The 27620-nt window shown below is 37.6% G+C and overlaps 1 protein-coding gene across 1 annotated transcript in view; it reads right to left on the bottom strand.

Moving 5' to 3' along the window:
- DNAH12 (dynein axonemal heavy chain 12) overlaps window positions 1–27620 on the bottom strand; it is a 234294-nt gene that overhangs the window by 17779 nt on the left and 188895 nt on the right. The window contains exons 62-67 of the mRNA XM_025377349.1: window positions 15614–15772; window positions 15299–15443; window positions 10478–10628; window positions 10023–10276; window positions 9335–9475; window positions 1177–1314 (exon numbers count right to left, since the gene is read on the bottom strand). Of these exons, the coding sequence (XP_025233134.1) occupies window positions 1177–1314; window positions 9335–9475; window positions 10023–10276; window positions 10478–10628; window positions 15299–15443; window positions 15614–15772 (988 nt within the window). The remainder of the gene's footprint in view (window positions 1–1176; window positions 1315–9334; window positions 9476–10022; window positions 10277–10477; window positions 10629–15298; window positions 15444–15613; window positions 15773–27620) is intronic.

Raw genomic sequence — 27620 nt, 5'->3', positions numbered from 1 at the left:
AAACAAAAAACACCTACAAGGGGCTGGGCATAGTGGCTCATGCCTGTAATCTCAGCACTTTGGGAGGCTGAGGTGGGGGGATTGCCTGAGCTCAGGAGTTTGAGACAAGCCTGGGCAACATGGCATAACCCCATTTCTACTAAAAAATACAAAAAATTAGCCAAGCATGGTGGCACACACCTGTAGTCCCAGCTACTTGGGAGGCTGAAGCATAAGAATCACTTGAACTGGGAGGCGCAGGTTGCAGTAAGCAGAGATCATGCCACTGCACTCCAGCCTGGATGACAGAGTGAAACTCTGTCTCCAAACAAACTTATCTGGGAATGGTGGCCTGTGCCTGTAGTCCCAGTTACTCCAGAGGCTGAGGCAAGAGGATTGCTTGAGCCCAGGAGTTCAAGGCTGTAGTGAGCTATGATTACATCACTGCACTCTAGCCCGGGCAACAGAGCGAGACTCCATCTCAAAAACAAACAAACAAACAAACAAACAAAAAAATCAGTAACACCAAAGAATCTCTTTGAATGTGGTCATGACAGCAGAGGCCTGCAGTAGACTAGAGTCTATGTGGCAGCCATGCAAGCTCTGGGGTCTAATATTCAACAAGGGTAGAGATGCTGCCTTACCAGACACAGAGTGATTTTGGATTTGACTCTGGATGCCTCTTCTCTGAGCTTGGCTCTCCAGCTGTCTTGGTGATACTTTGAGCTACCCAGTATCCTTTCAATAAATTATTTTTCTGCTGAAAGTATACAAGCTGTTTCTGTTGATAGAGCTAAGCTGTAGAACTGACCAAGTGGAGGAAAGTAGAGGATAGTGAGGACATATGTTAAGGCAACACTGACGATGGCACTGCACAAATACAAAGAACCAGGGTCCTTGATGACAACACTGTGATGTTGCTGAATCAACCAAACCCAGAGCATGTCCTTCTTCTGCACCTCTTTATTATGTGAGTAATGAGTTTCATTGTGGTTTAAGCCAGTTTGAATCAGATTTCCCATTACTTGCAGCAGGAAGAATCCAGATAGATATAGTGTTTCATAAGCCATAGTTATTACCATCTACCCACCTGTTAGTGATGCTGGGAGAAGTGAATCAGTTATTCCAAGCAAAAGACTTGCCTAGGGCCTGATAAATAGTGATCCTTCATGAATGTTAATTTCTTGTTAGTTTTACCTGCAGTTGTCGGATACTGATGCGCAAGTCAGATTCATTAAATCCATATGGAATATTCCAACCAAGAGGACCAAATTTCTTTCTCTCTTGCACAAGGGCATGAAAAAAACAAACTCCAAACAGTAACTTCTCCCAGGCCTTTAATATAAAAAGTACACAAGAAAAAAATTCTCGTCAGATTCCATCAGTAAAATGAGAGGAATAAATGATCTTTCTCATTACAAGATTATGTGATCACGTATCTCTACAAACTTCTATTTTAAAAAAATCTTATCTAAAATAATATTTACTATAAATAGTATTCATCTTATGATTTAATTCAAATCTCCAAAGCTGGACAAACCATAGTAATATTAAGCCTTGTTAAAATGCAAAAATGGTATCATTTTACCAAAGCATTGACTAATAATACTTCGGTATTACTCGTAGATATTTACAACTTCAATACTTAAATGTTATTCTGTAAACTTGCTGGCATACGCTTGAGACTAAGTTCAGGGGAGTGATTAACCATTATAACATGAATACATCCCAGTATGTCATTCATGACTTTGTAACTTTCCATTTGAAAATCATTTTTGAAACCATTGTTTATTTCATCTGCTTTTGTGGCATCCTCATGTATGTGATATGCATGTCGCATGGGCTTCTCACAAAATCTGTGTCAGTGTTCCAGAGGATGGTCGCCCAACTCTTTAAGGTCTCCCCAGGTAAATTTCAAGTATGATACACAGCATGTATTTTAATTTAGAACATTTCAAACATAGCTCCAAATCCAGTGAAAATCCATCCAGCTATTTTCATACAATGCAGTGGTAGACATTATTCTTTAATATTAGAAGGCAAGTACACTACGCTTTACTGTGTAGATATGTTTTTGAAATGTTGTAAGTACTTCAAAGCATATTTTAAATATACTAGATGAATGCTGTGGTGAAACATTTCATAGGGGAAGAAACTTTAGCAATAAGAACAAATATCTAATTTACATATATTTTCTACATATTTTTAAATAGTGGGTTTTCTTAAGGCTGGAACCATCCTTAAAGTTCTGGAAAATTGAATGATCACATTTGTTTCTGTCTTTGGACTTTATTTAGACTGGGTTCCTCCAAAAGTAGACCTTGAGAGAAAGACGAGGGTGAAGGTGGGTGTATGTGAGAAGTGATCCCAGGAAGCAGGAGAGGAGTAGGGAAAGAAAGGCAGAGAAAGAGAAAAAGTCAGTATCAGGAAGAATTATGGAAGTTGTTGCTGTGATGAGGACTCAGTTCTGCTGGGACAAGTGGTCCCTGAAGAGTTGAAGGTTATCCCTGGAGTTGATAATTTCTCCACATTTTTGGTCTATGCTTGTGTGTCTACAGGCCAAGAAGGCTCCTGTTGCATCAGAGAAATCTTGAGGAAAGAAAACAGAAAGATGCATACTTGAGATAAGGTGCTGTAGCCTATGAAGAGTCTGAACTCACAAAGAACTATCTTCTACAGTTGTGGCTGAAATTAGATACGGACTGAAGAGCTGTGACAAAGGACATCAGTGTAGTTTGTCACAGTCCTGTTATCTAGATATTTTAAAAACCAGATATTCTTTAAAAAGCTTTTAAACATTAAAACATAATTTCTTTAAAAATAATGCCTTTTTTTTTTATGCTTGTTTTTGATTAAGCCAAGGGGGCAGTAGGATGCTGCCTTCTCTGCCTAAAGATGATACCACTGACCTGCCATCAGTGAGGGTATGCATTTTAGTTTGTTTTCTATGATGTGATGCTGTTTTGTGTTGACTTATTCAAACTCCTTAGCAAGGCATGTAAAGACTTCCAGTCTTTTTTTTTTTTTTTTTTTTTTTTTTTTTTGAGACGGAGTCTCGCGCTGTCGCCCAGGCTGGAGTGCAGTGGCGCGATCTCGGCTCACTGCAAGCTCCGCCTCCTGGGTTCACGCCATTCTCCTGCCTCAGCCTCCTGAGTAGCTGGGACTACAGGCGCCCACCACCGCGCCCGGCTAATTTTTTGTATTTTTAGTAGAGACGGGGTTTCACTGTGGTCTCGATCTCCTGACCTTGTGATCCGCCCGCCTCGGCCTCCCAAAGTGCTGGGATTACAGGCGTGAGCCACCGCGCCCGGCAGACTTCCAGTCTTGACCCAATATTCCTTCCCGTTCTTATTTCCTACCAGTTTAGCCAAAATGAGGTCCTTATTGCTCTTTCAACAACCTTGTTATAATAGTTGTACATATTAAACTTACTTCTTGTTCCTACTTCAAATATCACTTCTTCCATGAAACTTTTTTTCGATTCAGCCAAGCAGAGTTAATCACACACAAATGGAAAGAGTTAGATGTCCTGGGTACCAAATCCCACCTCCAACAATGGGCTGAGCTGTATGACTGATATCGTTTGGTTCTGTGTCCCCACCTAAATCTCATCTCAATTTGTAATCTCCACTTATCAAGGGAGGGACCTGTAATCCCTGCCTGTTGAGGGAGGGAGGTGACTTGATCATGGGGGCAGCTTCCCCCATACTGTTCTTGTGATAGTGAGTTCTCATGAGATCTGATGGTTTTATAAGCATTTGGAAGTTCTTCCTTTGCTGTTCTCTCTCCTGCCGCCTTGTGAAGAAGGTGCTTGCTTCCCCTTCACCTTCCACCATGATTGTACATTTCCCTAGGCTTCTCCAGCCATGTGGAATTGTGAGTCAATTAAACCTCTTCCCTTTATAAATTACCCAGTCTCGGGTATTTCTTTATAGCAGTGTAAGAACAGACTAATTCAATGACCTCAATAATTTATTTAATTCATTTGAGCTTCAGTTTCCTTATTTAACAAATAGGTGTGTGAAAATGATACCTATATTAGAGGACTGTTGCAAGGCTTATATAGTTAAACTAACTGAAATCTGCTGATGGTCAATAAATGTTTGCCCCTTTCCTCCCTTCCTTTCTTTGTCCTCCTTTAGTTCATAACACTATCATGGCTGTTGAGCGCAGTGGTTGCTAACTTAGTTGAACATGAAAATTTGTTTGTTTACATCATATATGTTTTAGTAATTTTCATTTTATTGTAGTAAAACATTTAACATGAAATCTACCATCTTAAATTTTTAAGTGTACAATATAGTATTGTTAACTATAAGGACGATGTTGTACAGCGAATCTCCAGAATTTATTCACCTTGCATGACTGAAACACTATTCCCATTAATAAGCAACTCCCTATTTCCCCCTCCCACACCCCTGGGAAACCACCTTCTGATTCTATGAGTTTGACTATTTTTGATACCTTATATAAGTGGAATCATACAGCATTTCTCTTTCTGTGACTGGCTTAGTTCACTTAGGATAATGTCTTCAAGTTTTATCCATGTTGTCATATATGGCAGTGTTTTCTTCTTTTCTAAGGCTGAATAATATTTTACAAATGGGCATTTAGGATGTTTCCACATATTGGCTATTGTGAATAGTGCTGCAACGAACATTGGCCTGCTAATATCTCTTAGAGATCCTGATTTCAATTTTTTTTGGATACTCAGAAGTGAGACTGCTGGATATGTTCTGTTTTTAATTTTTTGAGAGTCTCCATACTGTTTTCGTTAATGACTGCACCACTTTGCATTACCACCAACAGTGTAAGAAGGCTCCAATTTTGTCCTTGCTAATACATGTTGTTTTTTGTTTTTTGATAATAGCCATCCCAGAAGGTGTGAGATGATATCTCAGTGTGGTTTTGATTTGTATTTCCCTGCTGACTAGTGACATTGAGCATTTTTTCATATATCTGTTGGCCATTTGTATGTCTTCTTTGGAGAAATGTCTATTCAAGTCTTTAGCCCATTTTTAATCTGGTTATTCTTTGTTTTTTGTTGTTGTTATTGAGGTGTTCCATATATTTTTTGGAAATTAACCCCTTATCTAACATATGGTTTGCAAATAATTTCTCCCATTCCTTAGGTTGGCTTTTCACTTTGTTGATCATTTCCTTTGCTCTGTAGAAGCTTCTTAGTTTGATTTGATCCTACTTTGTTTTTGTTGCCTGTGCTTTTGGTGTGATACCTATGAAATTATTGCTAAGATCAATGTTATGAAGCTTTCCTTCTAAGTGTTCTTCCAGAAGTTTCACAGTTTCAAATCTTACATTTAAGTCTTTAATCCATTTTGAGTTGATTTTTATGTATAGTGTAAGATATGAGTTAAATTTCATTCTTTTGCATGTGGATATGCAGTTTTCTCAATACCAGTTGTTGAAGAGACTATACTTCTCCCATTGTATATTCTTGGCACCTGTATCAAAGATCAGTTGACCTTATATGTGTAGATTGATTTCCGGGCTCTCTATTCTTTTCCACTGGTCTGTATGTCTGACTTTATGCTAGTATACAGGTTGAGCATCCTAAACCCAAAAACCAAAAATCCAAAATGCTCCAAAATCCAAAAGTTTTTGAGTACCAACATGATGCTCAAAGGAAATGCTCATTAGAGCATTTCAGGTTTTGTATTTTTGTATTTGGAATGTTAACTGGTAAGTGCAATGCAAATATTCCAAAATTTAAAAAAAAATCCCAAGCATTCAGATAAGGAATACTTAACCTGTACCATATTGTTTTAATCACTGTAGCTTTGTATTATATTTTGAAATCAGGAAGTATGATGCCTCTAGCTTTGTTTTTTCTCAACATTGATTTGTCTATTTAAGATCTTTTGTGGTTCTATATGAATTTTAGAGTTTTTTTTCTATTTCTGTAAAAAAAACCAAGTCATTGGGATTTTGATAGGGATTGCTAAATTAAATCTGTAGATCACTTTGGTTAGTTTGCGCATTTTAATAATATTAAGTCTTCCAATCCATGAACATGGGATATTTTTCCATGTTTGTGTCTTACTTTAACTTACTGCATCAATGTTTTATAGTTTTCAGTGTATACATCTTTCACCTCCTCAGTTGAATTTATTCCTAAGTATTTTATTGTTCTTGGTACTATTATAAATGGGATTGTTTTCCTAATTTCCATTTCATATAGTTTGTTGTTGGTGTACAGAAATGCAACTAATTTTTATATGTTGATTTTGTACCCTACAACTTTACTGAATTCATTGATTAGCTCTAACAGGTTTTTCTTGTGTGTAGTTTTGTGGTTTTCTATATGTATAAGATCACATCATCTGCAAACAAGGACAATTTTACTTTTTCTGCTTTGATTTGGATACCTCCTGTTTCTTTTTCTTGCCTAATTGTTCTGTCTAGGACTTCCAGTCTAGACAGAAGTAGGAAGAGTGGGCTTCCATGCCTTGTTTCTGATCTTACAGGAAAAACTTTCAGTTTTTCCATGGTTGAGTATAAGTTGTGGTATTTTCATATTGTCTTTTATTATGTTGAGGTAATCTTCTTCTATTCCTCGTTTGTTAAGAGTTGTTTTTGTTTTGTTTTGTTTCTTCCTGAGATGGAGTCTTGCTCTGTTGCTCAGGCTGGAGTGCAGTGGCACGATCTCAGCTCACTGCACCCTCCACCTCATGGGCTCAAGCAATTCTCCTGCCTCCTCCCGAGTAACTGGGATTATAGCCACACACCACCACACCCGGCTAATTTTTTTTTTTTTTTTTTTTTGTATTTTTAGTAGAGACAGGGTTTCACTATGTTGGCTTGGCTGGTCTCAAACTCCCGATCTCAAGTGATCCTCCTACCTCAGTCTCCCAAAGTGCTGGGATTACAGGGATAAGCCACCATGCCCAGCTGAGAGTTTATATTATAAACAAGCATTGAATTTTGTTGGATGCTTTTTCTGCATCTAGTGAGATGATCATGTGATTTTTATCCTTCTTCTGTTAATGTGTATTACATTAATTGATTTTTATAAGTTGAATCATTTTAGCATCCCAGGGGATAAATCCCGCTTGGCCATGGTGTATATATGATATGCTATATTTATGCTTGTTCTTGAGCCTTACTTCAAAGTTAGTGAATCAGAATTCCAGAAGTGTGGCACTGACATCTGTAGCTTTAACAAGTCCTCCAGGTTTGTGGGGAATTACAGTTGAGCTTGCCTTCCATAGGTTTCCTTTGACTAAAATGTCAGCTCCATAAAGACAGGAATTTTTATATGTTTTTATATATTTATATGTTCATTGCCATATTACCAGTTCCTATAAGAATGCCTTGCACCTAGTAGGTACTCAATAAATATTTGCTGAATAAATAAGTGAAGATACAGAAATGTATCCCTACCCTTAAGGAGAATAAAGTGAGTACAGGTGACAGACCTATAGACTGACAATGAATGTCTTATCATTGCTAGGTAATTCAAATGCCAAGATATCAACAACCTGTGATTTAAAAGATCATATTTACTTTTAATGGCCAAATGATGATAGTTCAAATTGTTGCTGGCCTAATTGTCAGAAATTAGCCTTATCGAAAGGCATTCCAGCTATTTCTGGAAGCCTCAGTGGAATTTCACATATGTCTACAAACCAGTCACCTGCAGAAACTGGAAGGCAATGGTTTTCAAAGTGTGATTCCAGGACCAGTCACATCAACATCACCAGGGAATTTGTTAGAACTATAAATTCTTAAGCCCCACCCCAGATCCACTGAATTAGAGACTCTGGGGATGGGACCCAGCAAGATGTGTTTGAACAAGCCCTCTAGGAGAATTGGATGCATATTGAGAACCCATGTCACAGGGCATTTACATTCTTTTACTTCTCTTACCCCAGCTTTCATTTGTTTGTACTACCAGAGAAGTTGCTTGGTGAAGCCTTATCTATTACCCCTGTTCATCACAAAAATAATGATACATGGCAAGGATACTGACTTCAGGTATCCCAACAAATCCCAATACTTAGTTGCTTGCTCAATGTTGTAATACACGAGGAGTGAGAATGCTTCTTCTCTAATTTAGCACCATTTTTATTTGAATAATCTGAGTCCCAGACTAACTCTGCTTGAGCTTAGAATCTTTCAAAGTTTCTCTTCTCTCTTGCCCTCTCTCTTTTAATTGCAGGAGCTCAAACTCTGGATGGGGGTCAGACACCATACTATCTTCTCCATTCTACTAAGCTCCTTTCTCAATAAAACCACAAAATATCCTCTCTTGTTCTAAGATTTGCAAACAAAAGTATGGTGCAGAACTAGGGTACACAGAAAGTATCATTAAGCAGAGGGAAAATACCTGACTTTCAAAGAATTTATTATTTTACCTTCAATATCATTTTTTCTAGCTCAAACATGCAAATATGATAAACAGTACATGTTGGGGTGAGGGCAGGGGATGATTTTCCCTCAGTAATGTTTCCTTTCATGTGCCCAGTTAGTAACGTAACACGCTGGACTTTTCTCCATTCTTGTACTTACTTGCTGCAGGAGAAGGGAGTGACCTACCTGACTGGTAAATTTGGGGAAAATTAACCAGATATGCTCGGCCCAGCTTCTGTCTTTTCTTTCTTAGAAGTGAGCTTCTTACAGGGACCTGGGTTTTCCTTTACTCTTCTGGGTGGATAAATTTGCTTAATTTTAGGGTTCTGTAATATGAAACCCATTTGTTCACAGATATAAGCTATATCTTCCAATCTAGCCTATATCAATAATTAAGCTTATGCTTTGGTTACGTTTATACTTTTCCCTGTTTCTCAGTTGGTAAGAATTTAGGCAGGGAAATGAGTACTTTGTACTGGGATCCTTCAAGTCCCCAGTACTGTAAACAAACTGTTTTAGGTGGATATGTGGAAAAGCACTATTAATATGCTTAACATTATTACTAGAATTTAAGTTCCATCAAGGCAGATTTCTTTGTGTGTCTATTTTGTTCTCATTGCTTTATATCTACACTACCTAGGAGAGGGCCCAGCACACACACTTGTTTAAAAAGAATAAACAATGGGAAAATAGATTTCTACTCTCGGGTCCTAATCAAAAACATTATTGGGCTTTGGCTTACAAACTAAGATTCATTCATTCAACAAGTATTTATTTCGATGTCTACTATGTGGGAAGTGGAACACGAACTATATTGAATAAAATGGTGGACAAGATAAGTACAATTTTTGTCTTGTTAGGAAATGCTTAAAGTTTTAAAAACATTAAATAAAAATTTTATAAAAGCATTATTAAATAAAATGTTACACTTCCATATTTGATCACTATAAAACACATTTTAAAAGTTCCAAAAGATGAATATTACCAGTTCCTTCCCACGGCATCCCTTGAAAAACTCAGGATCAGAAACTGGATCAGTGAGATACGATTGAAGGAGATTCAGCCGAAGACCCGTGGGAGGTTCATTAGTCATTTTTACTCCATTCTGTAGAATTGTTACTGGGAACTAAGACAAAATTAATGGAGAGCATCATACAAGATAGCAAGTGGAGGCTCTAAAAGTGCATATACAAGTGGCTTAAAAAACAGGCATAATGGAGGACTCCAGAAATATTTAAAAACCTCTTAAGGTTAAGCATCTAAGGCTTGATTAAGATACGCAGACAGCTGGCCAGGCGTGGTGGTGCACGCCTGAAATTCCAGCACTTTGGGAGGCTGAGGCGGGTGGATCACCTATGGTCAGGAGTTCTAGACCAGGCTGGCCGACATGGTAAAACCCCGTTTCTACTTAAAAATACAAAAATTAGCCAAGCATGGTGGCATGCATTACTAGTGGCATGAGCTACTACATGGTGGCATAATCCCAGCTACTAGGGAGGCTAAGGCAGGAGAATCGCTTGAACCTGGGAGGCGAAGGTTGCGGTGAGCCGAGATTGCGCCACTGCACTCCAGCCTGGGAGACACAGTAAGACTCCGTCTCAAAACAAACAAAACAAACAAGATATACAGATAGCTAAGTAAACGTACTGAACTGTACAAGGAAATAAACATACTTTTGGAGATGGATAGCTTGTCAGCCAAAGCCTAAAGGATGAGTTACAGGTTTCAGAGGTAAAATCTTCACATATTTTTTCCAACATAGGCATCCAGGAGACTGCAAGGTGGCAATTCTGTAGGCACACCCAAGTTCCTTCTTCTATTGCTGCTTTAATCATTTTTGCTGCAACTGGTCCTTGTCCCTGTCCCAGTGAAATAGCTTGAAACTTATTTCCAGACATAGATTTATCATTCGCAAATTTCAGCAGGCCTATGAGAGGCACAAAAAAATAGTCACACTACTTACTCTAAAATTATAAAAAAGTGCCTTATGTATAGCTGTTTTATCATGAAAAATTCTAGTTACATTTCTCTGTAAATATCGGATTTACTAACTGATTTATAATCATATAAGAAATGAGTATTGAACAAGATTTATAATTTCTTAAAAGTTTACAGTGTATGCACTTACTGGCCATAGGATCTGCTCCTGGAGATAGAACAAAAATTAAGGGAATGGTGCAATTTGAATCCAAGTAACTCTTTGTCAAATCAAATGGTGGAGGCTCTACAAACTTTTTCCCTAGTTTGTCAGTTACATAGTTTGTTATAGCTGGGGTTATCTGTTGAAGAGAAAAGATATGATCTTTAGAGCAACTTTTATTTCACATAACAGATTTGATTATTACTGAAATATAACAAAGAATACAATTTGAGTCTAATGGTCAAAAAAAGCATGTAGCATCACAGACAAAGCACTAATTTCTCTAATAAATAAAAACTATATACATTTATAGGAGAAGACTAATTATCCAAAAGAAAAATGGGCAAAGGAGATGAACTGCTTAGAGAAAATGAAGTATAAATTGATCCTAAACATATGAGGGATGCTCAATGTCACTCATTATAGCAGAGATTGCATATTGTCCCACTTATTTGTCTCTGTTTGGTATTAGAACCCCAAGTTTTCCTGGCATTTCTTGCAGGTAATGTGGCCATGTGACTAAGTTTTGGCCAGAGAGATAGAAGTAGAAATTATGTATGGATCTTCCAGATTATATTTTAAGGAAGCTATTTGCCTTCAACATTTTCTTCTCTTTTCAACAGTGTTCACAAGCCAGCTTCCATTTTGCTGATGAGGACCACACTGTAAGCATGAAAGAACCTGAGTTTCTGGGTGATCTCAGGAGCCAAGCTTCCCTGTCAGCCCTTAATCATTTGCCTCTGAGCTGTTAGGAGACAGAGAAATTAACTTCTATTTGATTTAAGCCACTATACTTTAGGTCCCTTTGTTACAGCAGCTTCATTTATACTCTAATACTTATAATAATACTAAGAAAAATACAAATTATAACTATACTTAGATACCATTTTTAACCTATTGAATTGTTATATAAATGAGTCAAAGATGGCCTGTGAGACCATGATATCCTGGTATTTGGTCAAATAGCAGTCTACATGTTGCTGTGAAGGTATTTTTGGATGAGATTAATATTCAAATTAGTAGATTTGGAGTAAAGCAGATTGCCCTCCATAATGTGGTGGGCCTCATACAATCAGTTGAAAGCCTTAAGAAAGAAAAAAGCCTGATTTCTCCTGAGAAAGAGGACCTTTTGCCAGCAAACTGCCTTTGGACTCGAGTTACAACATCAACTCCTCCTTGAGTTTCCAGCCTGCCAGCTTACTGTGCAAATTCACCAGCTTCCACAATCACACCAGCCAATTCCTTTCAGAAAATCCAATCAATCGATCAATCAATTCCCCTCCCCTTTTGTTTTATTTCTGGAGAACAGAGGGAAAGAAGTAGAAGACCTGAATAATATAGGCATTAATTACATTTAGTTTAACTTAATTCAATTCAACTTAATTCACAGACATTTGTTGAGCTTCTACCATCTGCCAGACATTGCTCTAAATCCTGGTGATATAGAGCAAAATAATATATGAGTCTTGACCTCAAGAAGCTCATAGTCTAGTGGGAGGTCCTAAAACATAATCAGACAATTATTGTACATTCTAATGGGTTAAGTGCTATGGTATATAAGCACAGGCTTCCAGACATGGCAGACGAAGCAAAAACCCTACACGTGGTATTGAAACAATATCTCTACTGCCCATCAGGGAGCCATTCTGTAAAGTGAAAATAGGCAGGTGTTCCCAGATACAAAGCTATTAAGTCTTCACCATGAACAAGGGAGGCTACTGGTGATAATGAATAAAGCATTGTTTAGGGGCTCCAGGGACTTAAAGGGACTCTCTAGTGAGAGCAGAACAAACATACACAGACACATATGCACACACAACTAACTATCTGGGAAGAATGAGGTGAGTATTAACAATGTACAAAGGTCTTTGGGAGTCAGGGTAAGGGGTAAAACATGTAGGCCTCTGTTTAAATCTACTCAGAGACAGAGCATTAGATAATGTTCCTTGTGAGACTACTAAAACTGTAAATTTTTTTTTTTTTTTTTTTTTTTTTTTAAAGAAGGAAGAAACGAAGGGACTATTGCAATCACTTTCAACACCTTCATATTTTTCATAGTGTAGGTGAAGTGACTTACTGGTAAAGATTCTTTCCTCAAACAAACCTTCGTTAGACAGGCTTCTCTGAGCCCTTTTTTCTATGAGGACTGTCTTCAAGAGCCCAGTTGTAGCAAGAATCCTGCTAGCCAGTTTAGTGAGAGTCCCCCACCCTCTCCATCTGATCATCCTCCGTATCTGATCAAATTCCTCATACCCTGCCATCACCCAGGTGGTGTCTCATCACCCTGGCCTGCTTTCAGCATGAATTCTGTTAGGTCAGTGTAGCAAGAATTCCCCCTATCCTTGATGTCTCTTCTTAGTAATTTCCCCCCACCCTGCTCCTTGACTATAAATCCCCAACTGTCTCTGCTGTATTTGGAACTAAGCCTGAGCTCTCTTTCCTACTGTGATAATCTTGAACAAAGTCTTCCTTACTGCTTTAACATTTGTCATGAATAATTTTTTTAACATTACTCAAAGTTTAAACTAGATGTATGAACATGGTTTTTTGTTTTCTATTACAAAATTATCCTTTTGTAATACTATGATCACCTTTCTTAAATTTGTGAAAATTGGTATCAACCTACTTATCTTACCTTTAGAAAGATTTCTGTGCATGTTTGAACTAATAAAATTGTGACATGTACAAAATTTTCTGCCATCTTCTACTTTTAGCTATGATGTGGTTATAGGGATTGGATTTACCCTACCACCACAACTTAAAAAACAGGCACAATTAATGAAACAACCATTTTTGCATAGGGGGCAATAGGTGGTGTACGACTATGATCACTGAGAAAAATAAAACAAAGTGAACGCTATCCTCTCAGCTTTCTTCTTGGAGGTATGCTAGACTGTGGAACAGGGAGAGTGACTAAGGCAGAGCAATGCAGTGATGCTGAGTTGGGAAAACAAGAAAAAGACTACAGAGGGGCCAAGGCTGCTGAAATTGCAGAGTTCTAATTAGGATAGAACTGTCCAGGAAGAGTTCAGAAATCTACTCACAGTACCTCTGAATCCTTGCTGAACACTATGGTGTGTACGCATGAGACCAAGCAAAGAGCGTCTGAGGAGCTGTAACCAGGAGATCTGGGGAGCTACCACTCTTCATGAAGGTTGTGACTCATTCAGGTTCCCAAAAGCCATAGAGAGTCCTTAGTGATCGCCTGGAGCATTCAGTAAAGGCTCCAGACAGGTGGCACTTTAGTAGAGCTAAATTAATGCATTGAATAAAGGCTATTCTAGACCAGTCCTAACAAATCTTAAACAATATTTGAAAGGAACAATTCAAAGTTCAGTAATTTAACTACATAACCACAGAGGTTAACAAACTTTCTATAGAAGGCCAGATAGGAAATATTTTAGGTTTTGTGGGACATATACAGGTTCTGTTGCATGATTTTTTAAATTATTTTTTATGAGACAGAGTCTCTCTCTGTCACCCAGGCTGGAATGCAATGGTTTGATCTCGTATCACTGCAACCTCTACCTCCCAGGTTCAAGAGATTCTCTTGCCTCAGCCTCCCCAGCTCAAACTGCTGATCTTGTGATCTACCTGCCTCAGCCTCCCAAAGTACTGGGATTACAGGCATGAGCCACCGTGCCTGGACGCATGTTCTTTTTAAGGCAACAATTTTTTTTTTTTTTTTTGAGACGGAGTCTTGCTCTGTCGCCCAGGCTATAGTGCAGTGGTGTGATCTCTGCTCACTGCAACCTCCGCCTTCCCAGTTCAAGTGATTCTCCTTCCTCAGCCTCCTGAGTAGCTGGGACTACAGGCATGCACCACTATGCCTGGCTAATTTTTGTATTTTTGGTAGTGACAGGGTTTCACCATCTTGGCCAGACTGGTCTTGAACTCGTGACCTCAACTGATCTGTCCTCCTCGGCCTCCCAAAGTGCTGGGATTACAGGCATGAGCCACTGTGCCCAGCCAAAACTACTCTTTAAAAATATAAAAAACATTCCCAGTTCATGGGCCAGGCCAAAGAGGTCATGGGGCTGGATTTGTCCCACAGGTGTTTGTTGACCCCTGATCTAGCAGGACAGAATTCAACAATCTTTATAGGAAAATGAAATTAACTCATCAACAATGTGATATTAACAATGCCCAATATCCAATCAAACATTATTAGACATGCCAAGAAGCAGGAAAACATGTATAACTAAAAGTAAAATCAGTCAATAGAAATAGATCCAGAAATTATGGAATTATTAGTCAGTAATTTAAAAACAGTTCTTATAACTGTGTTCAACTATTTAAAAGAAAATATTAGCAGATTAAAAAGAGAAATAGGATACAGAAAAAGAACCAAACAAATTTTTTAGAGATGAAATATACAATTACTAAAATTTAAAAATTAATCGAATGGGATTTGTAGCAGATTAGACAATACAAAAGAAGAAATCAACAAATGTAAATACAGCAACAGAAACTACCCAAACTGAGGCAAGGAGATACCAAGGCTTGAAAAATAATTAACAAAGTATCAGTTACATTATATTACATTACATGGCATCATATTAAGCAATCTAATGTATATGCAGTTGAAATCCTGGGTGGGGTGAAATAATATTTGAAGAAATAATAACCAAAAACATTCCCAAACTGAGGAAAACAGTAAGCCCACAGATCCAAATCCAAGGAGCTCAACAAACTGTAAGCTGGATAATCAATCTGAGAGTTAAAGAATCAAATAACAGTAATTTTAAGCCTAGTACTTCATAAATGGCAAATTATCTGGGTTCCAAATAGAACACATTGGTCTTTTACCTTATCGGGTCTTAAACACCGAAGAATTATTATTTTCTGTAGTTCCTTTAGGTTCTTATCCATTGGTGCTGGAAATTTAGCATTATGTGGCTCTTTACTGTCATAGATTTTCTGCCATTCATATATATGTTCACAAAAATGTTGCCTAATAGAAAAAAGCTTAAGAATTATTCTTCTTATTGGGAAAAACTTAAAAGAGATTGTTGAACAAGGAGTAGAAACCAGACAGCTATAGGACCATTTAAAAATCACTAGATTGAAGAACAAGTTTACCTATTGCCATTCAGTGATAAATCATCAAATTTAAACAGTTACCTGAGCCCTCTGAAGGCAGGAAATTCACTTGCACGACAAATTTCCTCCCAGCTTTTGTCCTGTAGCCAAGTTGGATCAGGATTTTTCTCAGCACTTTTAAGACTTACCCCTCCAGTTAAAAGAAACATCAGTTCCTGGTATTCAATCTCTTTCCTTGCCCTGTATTCCCAAAATAAGGACTGTTATACAATTTTTGGTTTTAAAATTGAATATCAATTTCTGCTTTTATAATCTGGATAGAATAACTTAGACTGTACTTACCCACCTGCTGTAAACAACTAGAAAACTGGACAAATTTAATGAAACAACTGTTTTTTGAAATTGTACAATAGCCAGTGCAGGACTGTGGCCTCTGAGAGAAGAGAGATGAATAAGGTGACCCCTGTTCCTCAGCGGTGTGCCTAGAGGCACTTTCTAGACTACAGAGCAGGGAGGTGTGATCAGAATCAGAGCTTTGCAGTATTGTTGAGGAAACCAGCATTAAGTTCTCCTCAACAGTATCGCTGAGTTCAGGACATCAGCATTAGGGAAAGCTTAGGTGACTGGAGTTTGTGAGCAGAGGAGGAAGATGAATGGAAAAGGTGAATGAACGTCTTAAACATCTACAGAGGTGCTCTCTTGGTTCTACTGATAAATACAGCCAGGCATTGCTCATAGAATTCTTAGTCACACATTGTAAGAAGTGCGTTGTTAGGTGATTTCATCATTGTGTGAACACTATAACGTGTACTTACACAAATCTAGATGGTGTATATGGTATAGCCGGTTGTTCCTAGGCTATAAATCTATACAGCATGTTACTGTACTGAATGCAGTACACAGCTGTAACATAATGGCATGTATTTGTGTATCTAAACATAGAAAAGAACAGTAAAAATATGGCATTATTATAATCTTATGGAACCACCATTGCATATGCACTTTGTTGCTGACTGAAATATTGTTATGTGGCACATGACTGTACTAAGGCATGCATCAGTAAGGTAAAATTCTAGGAAGCCAGCAAAAGAACACCTAACGGGCTGTAAACTAAATAGCTCCCAGAGATCACACAAGACTAGGAAATATAAGTTCTTGCCAACCAGAGTTGAGTCCTTGTTCAACACCAGAGGAATTCAAGTCTCCTTAGTAGTGAAGCTAACATAGCCTTAGAGTAAAGGTTACTCTAAAACTACTATAAGAAAGTTTAAATACAAGTTGTCTTCTTTTTTTTTTATTTATTTTTATTTATTTTTATTTTTTTATTTTTTTAAGAGATGGGGTCTTGCTCTGTCATCCAGCCTGGAAGTGCAGTGGTACAATCATAGTTCACTGCAGCCTCAAACTTCTGAGCTTTAGCAATCCTCCTGGCTTAGCCTGCTGAGTAGCTGAGATTAGAGGTGTGGGCCACTGCACCTAGCATAAGTCTTGAAAAGATCAAACTAACCCAGTAGTAATTTAACTACCTGAAAAGTGAAGTCTAAAGCTCTTTAAAGGAATACAAAATTTCCAGCATTTACCAATATAAAATTCACAACATCCATAACCAGGAAAAAAATTGGTCTTAGATGTAGATGTAGAAGTGAAAGAGATAATTCAACTAGCCAATGAGAATGTTAAAATAGTTATTACAAACATGCCAAAGGAGTTAAAGCAAAGCATGAACATAATAGAAGAAATAGGCAATATTAAATAGACCAAACACAACTCCTAAAAATAAAAATACATAATCTGTTACAGGAATAGAAAAAAAACCTAAAGATACAAATATAAAAATTGAGATATTTACTTATTTATTTTCCAGATGTATAGATATTGAAAAGATTCATTACAAGTAGACCTACACTACAAGATATCTTAGGGGAAGTTTCAGATAGTTGGAACTCTGGATCAACACCAAAGAATAAAGAACAACAGAAATGGTAACTTTGTGGGTAAACATAAAATATTTTTTAAAAAATCATTAATATTTAAGTTATCTGTAAAAGATAATGTCAGGAATTTGGAAGTCATCACTCACATCCTCACAATAAGAAAAAAGCTGAACAAACTGAAAATCAGCAACTTTTCTTAGATGCATCAGAGAACTGAGGTCATGCAGCTAACTCACTACCTCCTAACTAGGAAGAGACGGATAAATACAGAGAATCCTAAATTACTTGAGCAGAAGCTCAGGTTATTATCAATAATAACCTTGAATGTAAACAAATTAAATCCCCCAATTAAAATATATAAACTGGCTAACTGAATAAAGAATACCCAACTATATGCGGCCTACATGAAACTCACCTCACCTGAAAAGACAGAGACTGACAGTAACAGGATGAAAAGAGATATTCCACACCAACGAAAACCAAAAGGAAGCAGGAGTATCTATATTTACATCAGAAAAAACAGACTTTAAGTTAAAAAGTACAAAGAGACAAATAATAATATTATATAATAATAAGGGGATCAATTCAGCAAGAGAATATAACAACTGTAAAAATACATGCACCTGGCCAGGCGCGGTAGCTCACGCCTGTAATCCCAGCACTTTAGGAGGCCGTGGGCAGGAGGACTGCTTGAGCCCAGGAGCTCCAGACCAGCCTGGGTCACATAGGGAGATCCTCTATTTTAATAATAACATTTAAAAATTTTTTTTATTTTTATTTTTATTTTATTTTATTTTTTTTTGAGATGGAGTCTAGCTCTGTTGCCCAGGCTGGAGTGCAGTGGCCGGATCTCAGCTCACTGCAAGCTTCGCCTCTCGGGTTCACGCCATTCTCCTGCCTCAGCCTCCCGAGTAGCTGGGACTACAGGCGCCCGCCACCTCGCCCGGCTAGTTTTTTGTATTTTTTAGTAGAGACGGGGTTTCACCATGTTAGCCAGGATGGTCTCGATCTGCTGACCTCGTGATCTGCCCATCTCGGCCTCCCAAACTGCTGGGATTACAGGCTTGAGCCACCGCGCCCGGCCAATAACATTTTTTTAAAAGAGAAAACTTTCCAGCCAGGCACGGTGGCTTACAACTGTAATCCCAGCACTTTGGTGTGGGCAGCAAGCCACCCAGGTACCGAGGCAAGAGACTGAGGGCAGGAGCTGTTCCAGTATAATAAAATATATAAAATAACAAGTTATACTAGATATAGATATGATTATATACAAGTATCAATAATCATTAGTTTGTAGTAATTACTCTTTATTCCAATATTATAATAATTCTTGCTCTACAATCATAACCTAGGAAAAACCAGGCCATACAGAGATAGGAGCTGAAGGGATATGGTGAAAAGTGACCAGAAGACAAGTGTGAGCCTTCTGTTATGCCCAGACAGGGCCACCAGAGGGCTCCTTGGTCTAGCGGTAATGCCAGCGTCTGGGAAGACGCCCGTTACCAAGCAGACAGTGGTCTAGCAGTAGCATCAGTGCCAAGGAAAAGCACCCGCTACTTAGCAGACTGGGAAAGGGAGTCTCCCTTTCCCCGGGGGAGTTTAGAGAAGACTCTACTCCACCACCTCTTGTGGAGGGCCTGACATCAGTCACGCCTGCCTGCAGTTGTCTGGAGGCCTGAACATCTCCCTGTGATGCTGTGCTTCAGCGGTCACACTCCTGGTCCACTTTCATGTTCCTGTATACCTGGCTCTGCCTTCTAGGTAGCAGTAACAGAATTAGTGAAAGTATTAAAAGTCTCTGAAATGCAGAAATAATGGCATAAGCTGTCTCTCCTCTCTCTCTCTCTCTCTTCTCTCTCTCTCTCTGCCTTGGCTGCCAAACAGGGAAGGGGCCCTGTCCAGTGAACACGTGACACACATGATCTTACCTATCATTGGAGATGGCTCACACTCCTTACCCTGTCCCCTTGTTTTGTATCCAATAAATAAGAGCGCAGCCTAGCATTTGGGGCCACTACTGGTCTCCATGTCTTGGTGGTCCCCTGGGCCTAACTGTCTTTTCTTTTATCTCTTTATCTTGTGTCTTTATTTCTATGATCTCTCATCTCTGCACACGGGGAGAAAAACCCACAGACCCTGTAGGGCTGGTCCTTACACTTTGGGAGGTGAAGGTGGGCAGATTACCTGAGGTCGGGAGTTCGGGACCAGCCTGACCAACATGGAGAAACTCTGTTTCTACTAAAAATAGAAAATTAGCTGGGCATGGTGATGCATGCCTATAATCCCAGCTACTTGGGAGGCTGAGGCAGGAGAACCACTTGAACCTGGGAGGCAGAGGTTGTGGTGAACCAAGATTGTGCAATTGCACTCCAGCCTGGGCAAGAAGAGTGAAACTCTGTCTCAAAAAACAACAACAACAAAAACAAAAACAAAAACCAACACCAGAGCACCTAGATATATAAAGCAAATATTATTAGATCTAAAGGTAGAGGTAGACCCCAACACAATAAGCTGGAGACTTTAACACCCCACTCTAGGCAGAAAGTCAAAAAAACTGCAAATTTAAACTGTACCATAGACCAAAGAGACCTAAAAGACATTTACAGAACAATTCACAGTAGTTGCAGACTACACATTCTCTTCATCAGCACATAAAACATTCTCCAGGATTGGCCATACATTAGGACACAAAAAAGAAACCTTAAAAGATTGTTTTAATTGAAGTAATACCAAGTATCTTATCTGACCACAATGGAATAAAAGTATACATCAGTAACAAGAGGAACACTCAGAACTATACAAATACATGAAAACTAAACAACACGCTCCTGAGCAACCAATTGATTTAAAAAAAGAAATTAAGAGGGAAAGTAAAAAATATCTCACCCCTGTAATCCTAGCACTTTCGGAGAATGAGGCAGGCAGACTGCTTGAGCCCAGGGGTTCAAGACCAATCAGGGCAACATAGCAAAACCTTGTCTCTACAAAAAAAAAAAAAAAGCAGAAAAAATTAGCCAAGTGTGGTGGCATATGCCTGCAGTCCCAGCTACTCGGGAGGCTGATGTAGGAGGATTGCTTGAGCCCAGGAGGTTGAAACCACAGTGAGCTGTGATCATGCCACTGCACTCCAGCCTGGGGGACAGAGTGACACCCTGTCTCAAAAATAAAAATTCCCTGAAGCAAATGAAAATAGAAACACAGCATACCAAAATGTATGGGACACAACAAAAGCCATGTTTAGAGCAAGTTTATAGTAAGTATAGCAAGAGGCAAGTTTATAGCAATAAATGCCTACATTAAAAAGTAGAAAGATTTCAAATCAATAAGCTAATGATGCACCTCAAGAAACTAGAAAAGAATAAACCAAACTCGAAATTAGAAAAAGGAAAAACATAAAAAGCAGAAATAAATGACATTGAGACTAAAAAAATAGAAAAGATCAATGAAACAAAAAGTTAGATTTTCAAAAACACCAACAAAATTGACAAAGCATTAACTAGACTAAGAAAAAAAGAGAGAAGACCCAAAAAAGTAAAATCATAAACAAAAGGAGACATTACAGTTGATACTGCAGAAATACAAAAGATCATCAGACTATTATAAACAATTATAAACTAATCAATTTGAAAACTTAGAGAAAATGAGTAAATTTGTTGATACATACAACCTATCAAGATTGAACCAAGAAAAAATAGAAAACTTGAACAGATCAATAATGAGTAATGAGATTGAATCACAGTAATGAAAAGGAAATCAAGAAAGAAAAGTCCAGGACCAGATGTCTTCACTGCTGAATTCTACCAAACTTTTAAAGAACTAATATTCTTTAAAATTCTTCTCAAACTATTCCAAAAAATCGAAGGGGAGGGAATTCTTCCAAACCCATTTTACAAGACCAGCATAACCCTGACACCAAAACCAGATAAAAACAACATAAAAAAACTACAGACCAATATCTCTGAACATAAATGCAAAAATCCTCAACAAAATATAGTAAACCAAATTCAACAGCACATCAAAAATATCATACACTATAATCAAGTGAATTTATCCTAGGGATGCAAGGATTATTCAACCTACACAAATAATGTGATGCATCACGACAGAATGAAGGACAAAACCAATATGATCATCTCAATAGATCCAGAAAAAGCATTTGATAAAATTCAATATCCCTCATGATAAAAACTCTCAATAAATTAGGCACAGAAGCAAGTACCTTAACACAATAAAGGCCATATAAGACAAACCCACAGCTACCATCATACTGAACTGGAACAGGACAAGGATATCCACTCTCATCACTCTTATTCAACATATTAATAGTATTAAAAGTCTTAGCCAGAGCAATTATGCAAGGGAAAAAAATGAAGGGCATTCAAACTAGAAAGGGGGAAGTCAAATTGTCCTTCTTTGCAGATGACATCATTTTATATAGAGAAAAACTTAGACTCTACCAAAAAACTCTTAAAACTAATAAATTCAGCAAAGTTGCAGGATATAAATACCAACATACAAAAATTGGTCGTGTTTTTATATGAGAACAATGAACTAGCTGGAAAAGAAATCAAGAAAGTAATCCCATCTGCAAAAATTACAAAAAGTAAAATACCTAGGAATAAATTTAGCCAAGGAGGTGAAGGCTCTCTACAAGGAAAACTTTAAAAACACCAAAAAACAATGATGAAAGAAATTGAAGAAGACACCAAAAAATAGAATGACATCCCATCTTCATGGGCTAGAAAAATTAATATTGTTAAAATGACCATACTACCCAAGGTGATCAAAAGATTCAATGCACTCTCTTTCAACATACCAATGATGTTCTTCATAGAAATAGAAAAAAAAAAAATCCTAAAATTTGCACGGAACCACAAAAGACCCCAAATAGCCAAAACAATACTAAGCAAAATGAACAAAGCTAGATGCATCACAGTACCAGACTTCAAAATATACTACAAAGCTATATTAATGAAAACAGCATGGTACTGGCATATGATCAGACACATAGACCAGTGGAACAGAACAGAGAACCCAGAAATTAATCCATGTATCTACAGCCAAGTGACTTTTGAGAAAGGTACCAAGAACACTGATTGGGGGAAGGACAGTCTCTTCAGTAAATGGTTCTGGGGAAAATTGGATATCCATACACAGAAGAACAAAACTAGAATATCTCCTCTTATTCTATACAAAAATCAACTCAAAATGGCTTAAAGACCTAAATGTAAAACCTGAAGCTATAAAATTACTAGAAGAAAACATGGGGAAATGCTTCAGGATATCAGTCCTGGAAAAGATTTTATGAATAAGATCTCAAAAGCACAGGAAACAAAAGCAAAATACAAATAAGTGGGATTATATCAAACTAAAAACTTCTGCACACCAAAAGACACAATCAACACAGTGAAAAGACAACCTATAGAATGGGAGAAAATATTTGCAAACTGGCCAGACACGGCGGCTTATACCTGTAATCCCAGCACTTTGGGAGGCTGAGACAGGTGGATCACAAGGTTTGAAATCAGCCTGACCAACATGGTGAAAACCCGTCTCTACTAAAAACACACACAAAAAATTAGCCAGGCCTGGTGGTGGGTGCCTGTAATCCCAGCTACTGAGGAGGCTGAGGTAGGAGAATCACTTGAACCCAGGACGTAGAGGTTGCAGTGAGCTGAGATCGCGCCACTGTACTCCAGCCTGGGTGACAGACTGAGACTCCATCTCGAAAAAATATAAAATAAAAGAAAAAGAAAAAGAAAAAGAAAATATCTGCAAACTATTCATCCATCAAGGAATTAATATACAGAATATACAAGGAACTCAAACATCTCAACAGAAAAAAAAATCTAATTTTTAAATGGGCAAATGAGTCTAGCATGGTGGTTCATGCCTGTAATCCCAGCACTCTGGGAGGCCAAGGCAGGTGGATCACTTTAACCCAGGAGTGCATGACTGGGCAACATAGCAAAACCCTCTTTCTACAAAAAGAAAAATACAAAAATTAGCCAAACATGGTAGCATGTGCCTGTGTCCCAGCTACTTGGGAGGCTGGGGTGGGAGGATCACCTGAGCCAGGCAGGTGGAGGTTGGAGTGAGCCAAGAAAGTGCCACTGCACTCCAGCCTGGGCGACAAAGTGAGACTCTGTCTCAAAAGAAAAAAAAAAAAGGCAAATGATCTTAACAGACATTTCTCAAAAAAAAACCAAAAACAAAAACAAAAACCACACACACACACACACACACACACAAATGGCCAAAAACACATGAAAAAATGTTCATAATCACTAATAATTAGGGAAATGCAAATCAAAACCACAATGAGATATCATCTCACCCCAGTTAGAATGGCTATCATCAAAAAGCCAAAAAATACAAATGCTGGTGAGGATGCAGAGAAAAGGGAACTCTTATGCACTATTGCTAGAAATGTAAACTAGTACAACCAGTATGGAGAACAGTACGGAGGTTCCTCAGAAAACTACAAATCAAACTACCATATGAACCAGCAATCCCACGACCAGGCCTTTATCTAAAGGAAAGCAAATCATTATATTGAAGAGACATCTGCACCCTGATTTTTTTTGGTAGCACTATTCACAATAACCAAGGTATGGAATCAACCTAAGTGTCCAACAACAGGTGAAGGGATACAAACAATGTCATATACATACACAATGGAATACTATTCAGCCATAAAAAGAATGAAAATTTCTCGTTTGTGGCAACATGAATGAAACTGAAAGACATTATGTTCAGTGAAATATGCCAGGAACAGAAAGTTAAACACCACATGTTCTCATAGGTAGAAGCTAAAAAAAGTTGATCTCATAGAAGTAAAAAGTAGAACAGAGTATACTAGAGGCTGGGAAACATAGGGAAAAGCAGGGAATAGGGAGAAATTTGTTAAAGGATACAAAAGAAGTTCTAGTATTCAGTGGCACTGTAGGATGAGTATAGTTAACAATAATATATTACATTTGACTCTTGAACCACCGACACGGAAGTTAAGATGCTGACCCCCCATGCGGTCAAAATTCATGTATGATTTTTGACTCCCCCAAAACTTAACTACTAATTGCCTATTGTTGACTGAAAATCTTACTGATAGTCAATTAGTATATATTTTACATGTTATATGCATTACATACTATATTCTTATAATAAAGTACACCAGAAAAAGAAAATATTATCAAGAAAATCATAAGACAAATGCATTTACAGTATATACTGTATTTATCGATACTATAAGTTTACATAATCTGTTTACAAGATGAAATGTCTGTCCGAAATGGTGGGTAACTATGGCTGCAGACCTCAACTTATGGTAAATATCAAACAATTCCATTTTTTCTTATAATGTAATGACTCTTCTCTGTCTCTTGGGAGAACTTCCAGGAAAACTACAAACCAAAATCTCTCATGAAAATAGACACAAAAATCCTCGACAAAATATTAGCAAATCAAATCCAATAATGCATACAAAGAATTATACACTAGTGGCACTTTGTTCTATGTTATTCCAAGTTTGTGATATTGTACTAAACACAATGAAAAATACATGAGAACCATGAAGAGATCACTTTTTACTGCTATACCCAATGTACTGAAGAGATGAACTGCTCTTGAGATGATGAGCATCACCTGACATTTTAAGTGGATAATCATAACACTTAAGCTCACATCAACAGCAACAGGATGGGGCTACAAAATTATTACAGTAGTACAGTGTGTGCTACAGTTAATTTTATGCAATTATGATTTGATACTGCATCTTTATATTTGTTTATATTTCTTGACTGCAAATGATGCCATGCATGGACTGTAAGTGTGTGAGTTTTGATAAATTTTAACTTTTTATTATAGATTTGTGTATATTTTATGGTAGTAAATGATAAAAATAGATTAGTATCTACAAGTATTTTATGTATTTATGACATACCCAATCTTAAGTTTTTGAGTGTTTCTGGCTAGGCAGCTCATCTGTGTTTTTCCAAAGTGTCACAAATCTTAAAAAATTTTTCCAATATATTTTTTTAAAAATCCATGTATAAGTGGACTGGTGTAGCTGAAACCCATGTTGTTCAAGGGTCACTTGTATGTATTTTCAAATAACTAGAAGAGAGAATACTGAATGTTCCTATAGCACAAAGAAGTGATAAATGTTTCAGATGATGGATATGCTCATTACCCTGATCTGATCACTATAACCTGTATGTTCTGAAATATTACTATGAAACTGAAAAATACATACAATTATTATGTGCTAATTAAAAGATACAAAAATGAAAATAACAGCTGTGCAAAATAATAATAGCAACAATGTATTTGATGACTATGGCTATGGATAAGTGAAATGAATGACCACAATGTTACAAGGGAGAGTGGGAGGGGAAACTGGAGTTACAAAGTAATTGCAGGAAGTGGTATAGTGTTATTTGAATGAGGACTTAGATAGATTAGTTGTAAATGTACATTGCAAACTCAAGGGCAATAACTAAAAGTTTTTTTTAAGAAGCAAGTATAATTGATCTGCTAAGAGAAGAGAAAAAATGAAATCATACCAAATAGCTAAAACCAGAGAAGACAGAAAAATAGAAGATAAAAACAATAACAACAACAACAGAACAAGGGTAATGAATAGGAAACAGTAACATATATGGTAGATATTAATCCAACTGTATCAATAATCAGTTTAAATGTCAATGATCTAAATACATCAATTAAAAGACAGGTTGTCAGAGTGGATCCAAAAGCAAGACCCAACTATATGTTGTCTACAGGAAGCCCACTTTGAACCATATAAAAACACAGATACATTAAAAGTAGAGATAGAGAAAGATATACCATGCTAACACTAATGAAGGGGAAGTAAGGTAGTTATATTGATTTCAGACTAAGAAGACTTCAGAGTAAGGAAAATTATTGGGAATTAAGAGGAGCATTACATAAAGATAAAGAAGTCACAGTCTCCCAAAACTCTCACAAGGAAAAATAGATAATATGAATAGACCTGTATCTATTAATGAAATTGAATCAATAATTAATAATCATCTAAAACAGAAAGAACCAAGCCCAGATGGGTCCACTGAAGAATTCTACTAAACATATAGGAAGAAATTAAACCAATTCCACCATGTCTTTCAGAAAATAGTGGAAGAAATACTTCCTAACTGGTTCTTTGAGGTCAGTATTACCTAATACCAGAGCCAAGCAAGACATTACAAGAAAGGAAAACTGCAATTCAAAATCTTTCATAAAAACAGATGCAAAAATCCTCAACAAAAGGAGCATAATATTAGCAACAAAATATTAGCAAATCAAATCCAATAATGTATGGAAAGAATTATACACCATGATTAAGCAGGATTTATTGTAGGTATGAAAGGCTGATTTAACAAGTGAAAATTAATTAATGTAATTCATCATAGCAAGAGAGTAAAGAAGTAAAACCATATGATCCTATCAAAATATGCAGAAAAAACATTTGAGAGCTGGGCACAGTGGTTCACACCTACAATCCCAGCACTTTGGGAGGCCAAGGCAGGCAGCTCACTTGAGGTCAGGAGTTCATGACTAGCCTGGCCAACATGGTAAAACCCTGTCTCTACTAAAAATACAAAAATTAGCCAGGCTTGATGGCAAGTACCTGTACTCCCAGCTACTCGGAAGGCTGAGGCAGGAGAATCAATTGACCCCAGGAGGTGGAGGTTGCAGTGAGCCGAGACGAGATAGAACCACTGTACTCCAGCCTGGATGAGAGATCAAGAATCTGCCTCAAAACAGGAGTTTGAGACCAGCCTGGCCAACATAGTGAAACCCTGTCTCTACTAAAAATACAAAAATTAGCCAGGCATGGTTGTACACACCTGTAGTCCCAGCTACTCTGGAGGCTGAGGCAGGAGAATCGCTTGAACCCAGGAGGCAGAGGTTGTGGTGAGCCGAGATCCCACAACTGCACTCCAGCCTGGGCAACAGAGCGAGACTCCATCTCAAAACAAACAACAACAACAACAACAACAACAAAAAGAACAAAAATAAAACGTTGGTGGGGATCTGGTGCAATGGAACGCTCAAATTCTGTTAATGGGATGTAAACTGGTACAATCATTCTGGAAAACAATTTGTAACTTTCTTTCTAGGCATCTTCCCAA

This window comes from Theropithecus gelada, chromosome 2 (genome assembly GCF_003255815.1).
Source record: "Theropithecus gelada isolate Dixy chromosome 2, Tgel_1.0, whole genome shotgun sequence".
Lineage (NCBI taxonomy): Eukaryota > Metazoa > Chordata > Mammalia > Primates > Cercopithecidae > Theropithecus > Theropithecus gelada.
This window is presented reverse-complemented; position numbering and strand designations above follow the sequence as displayed.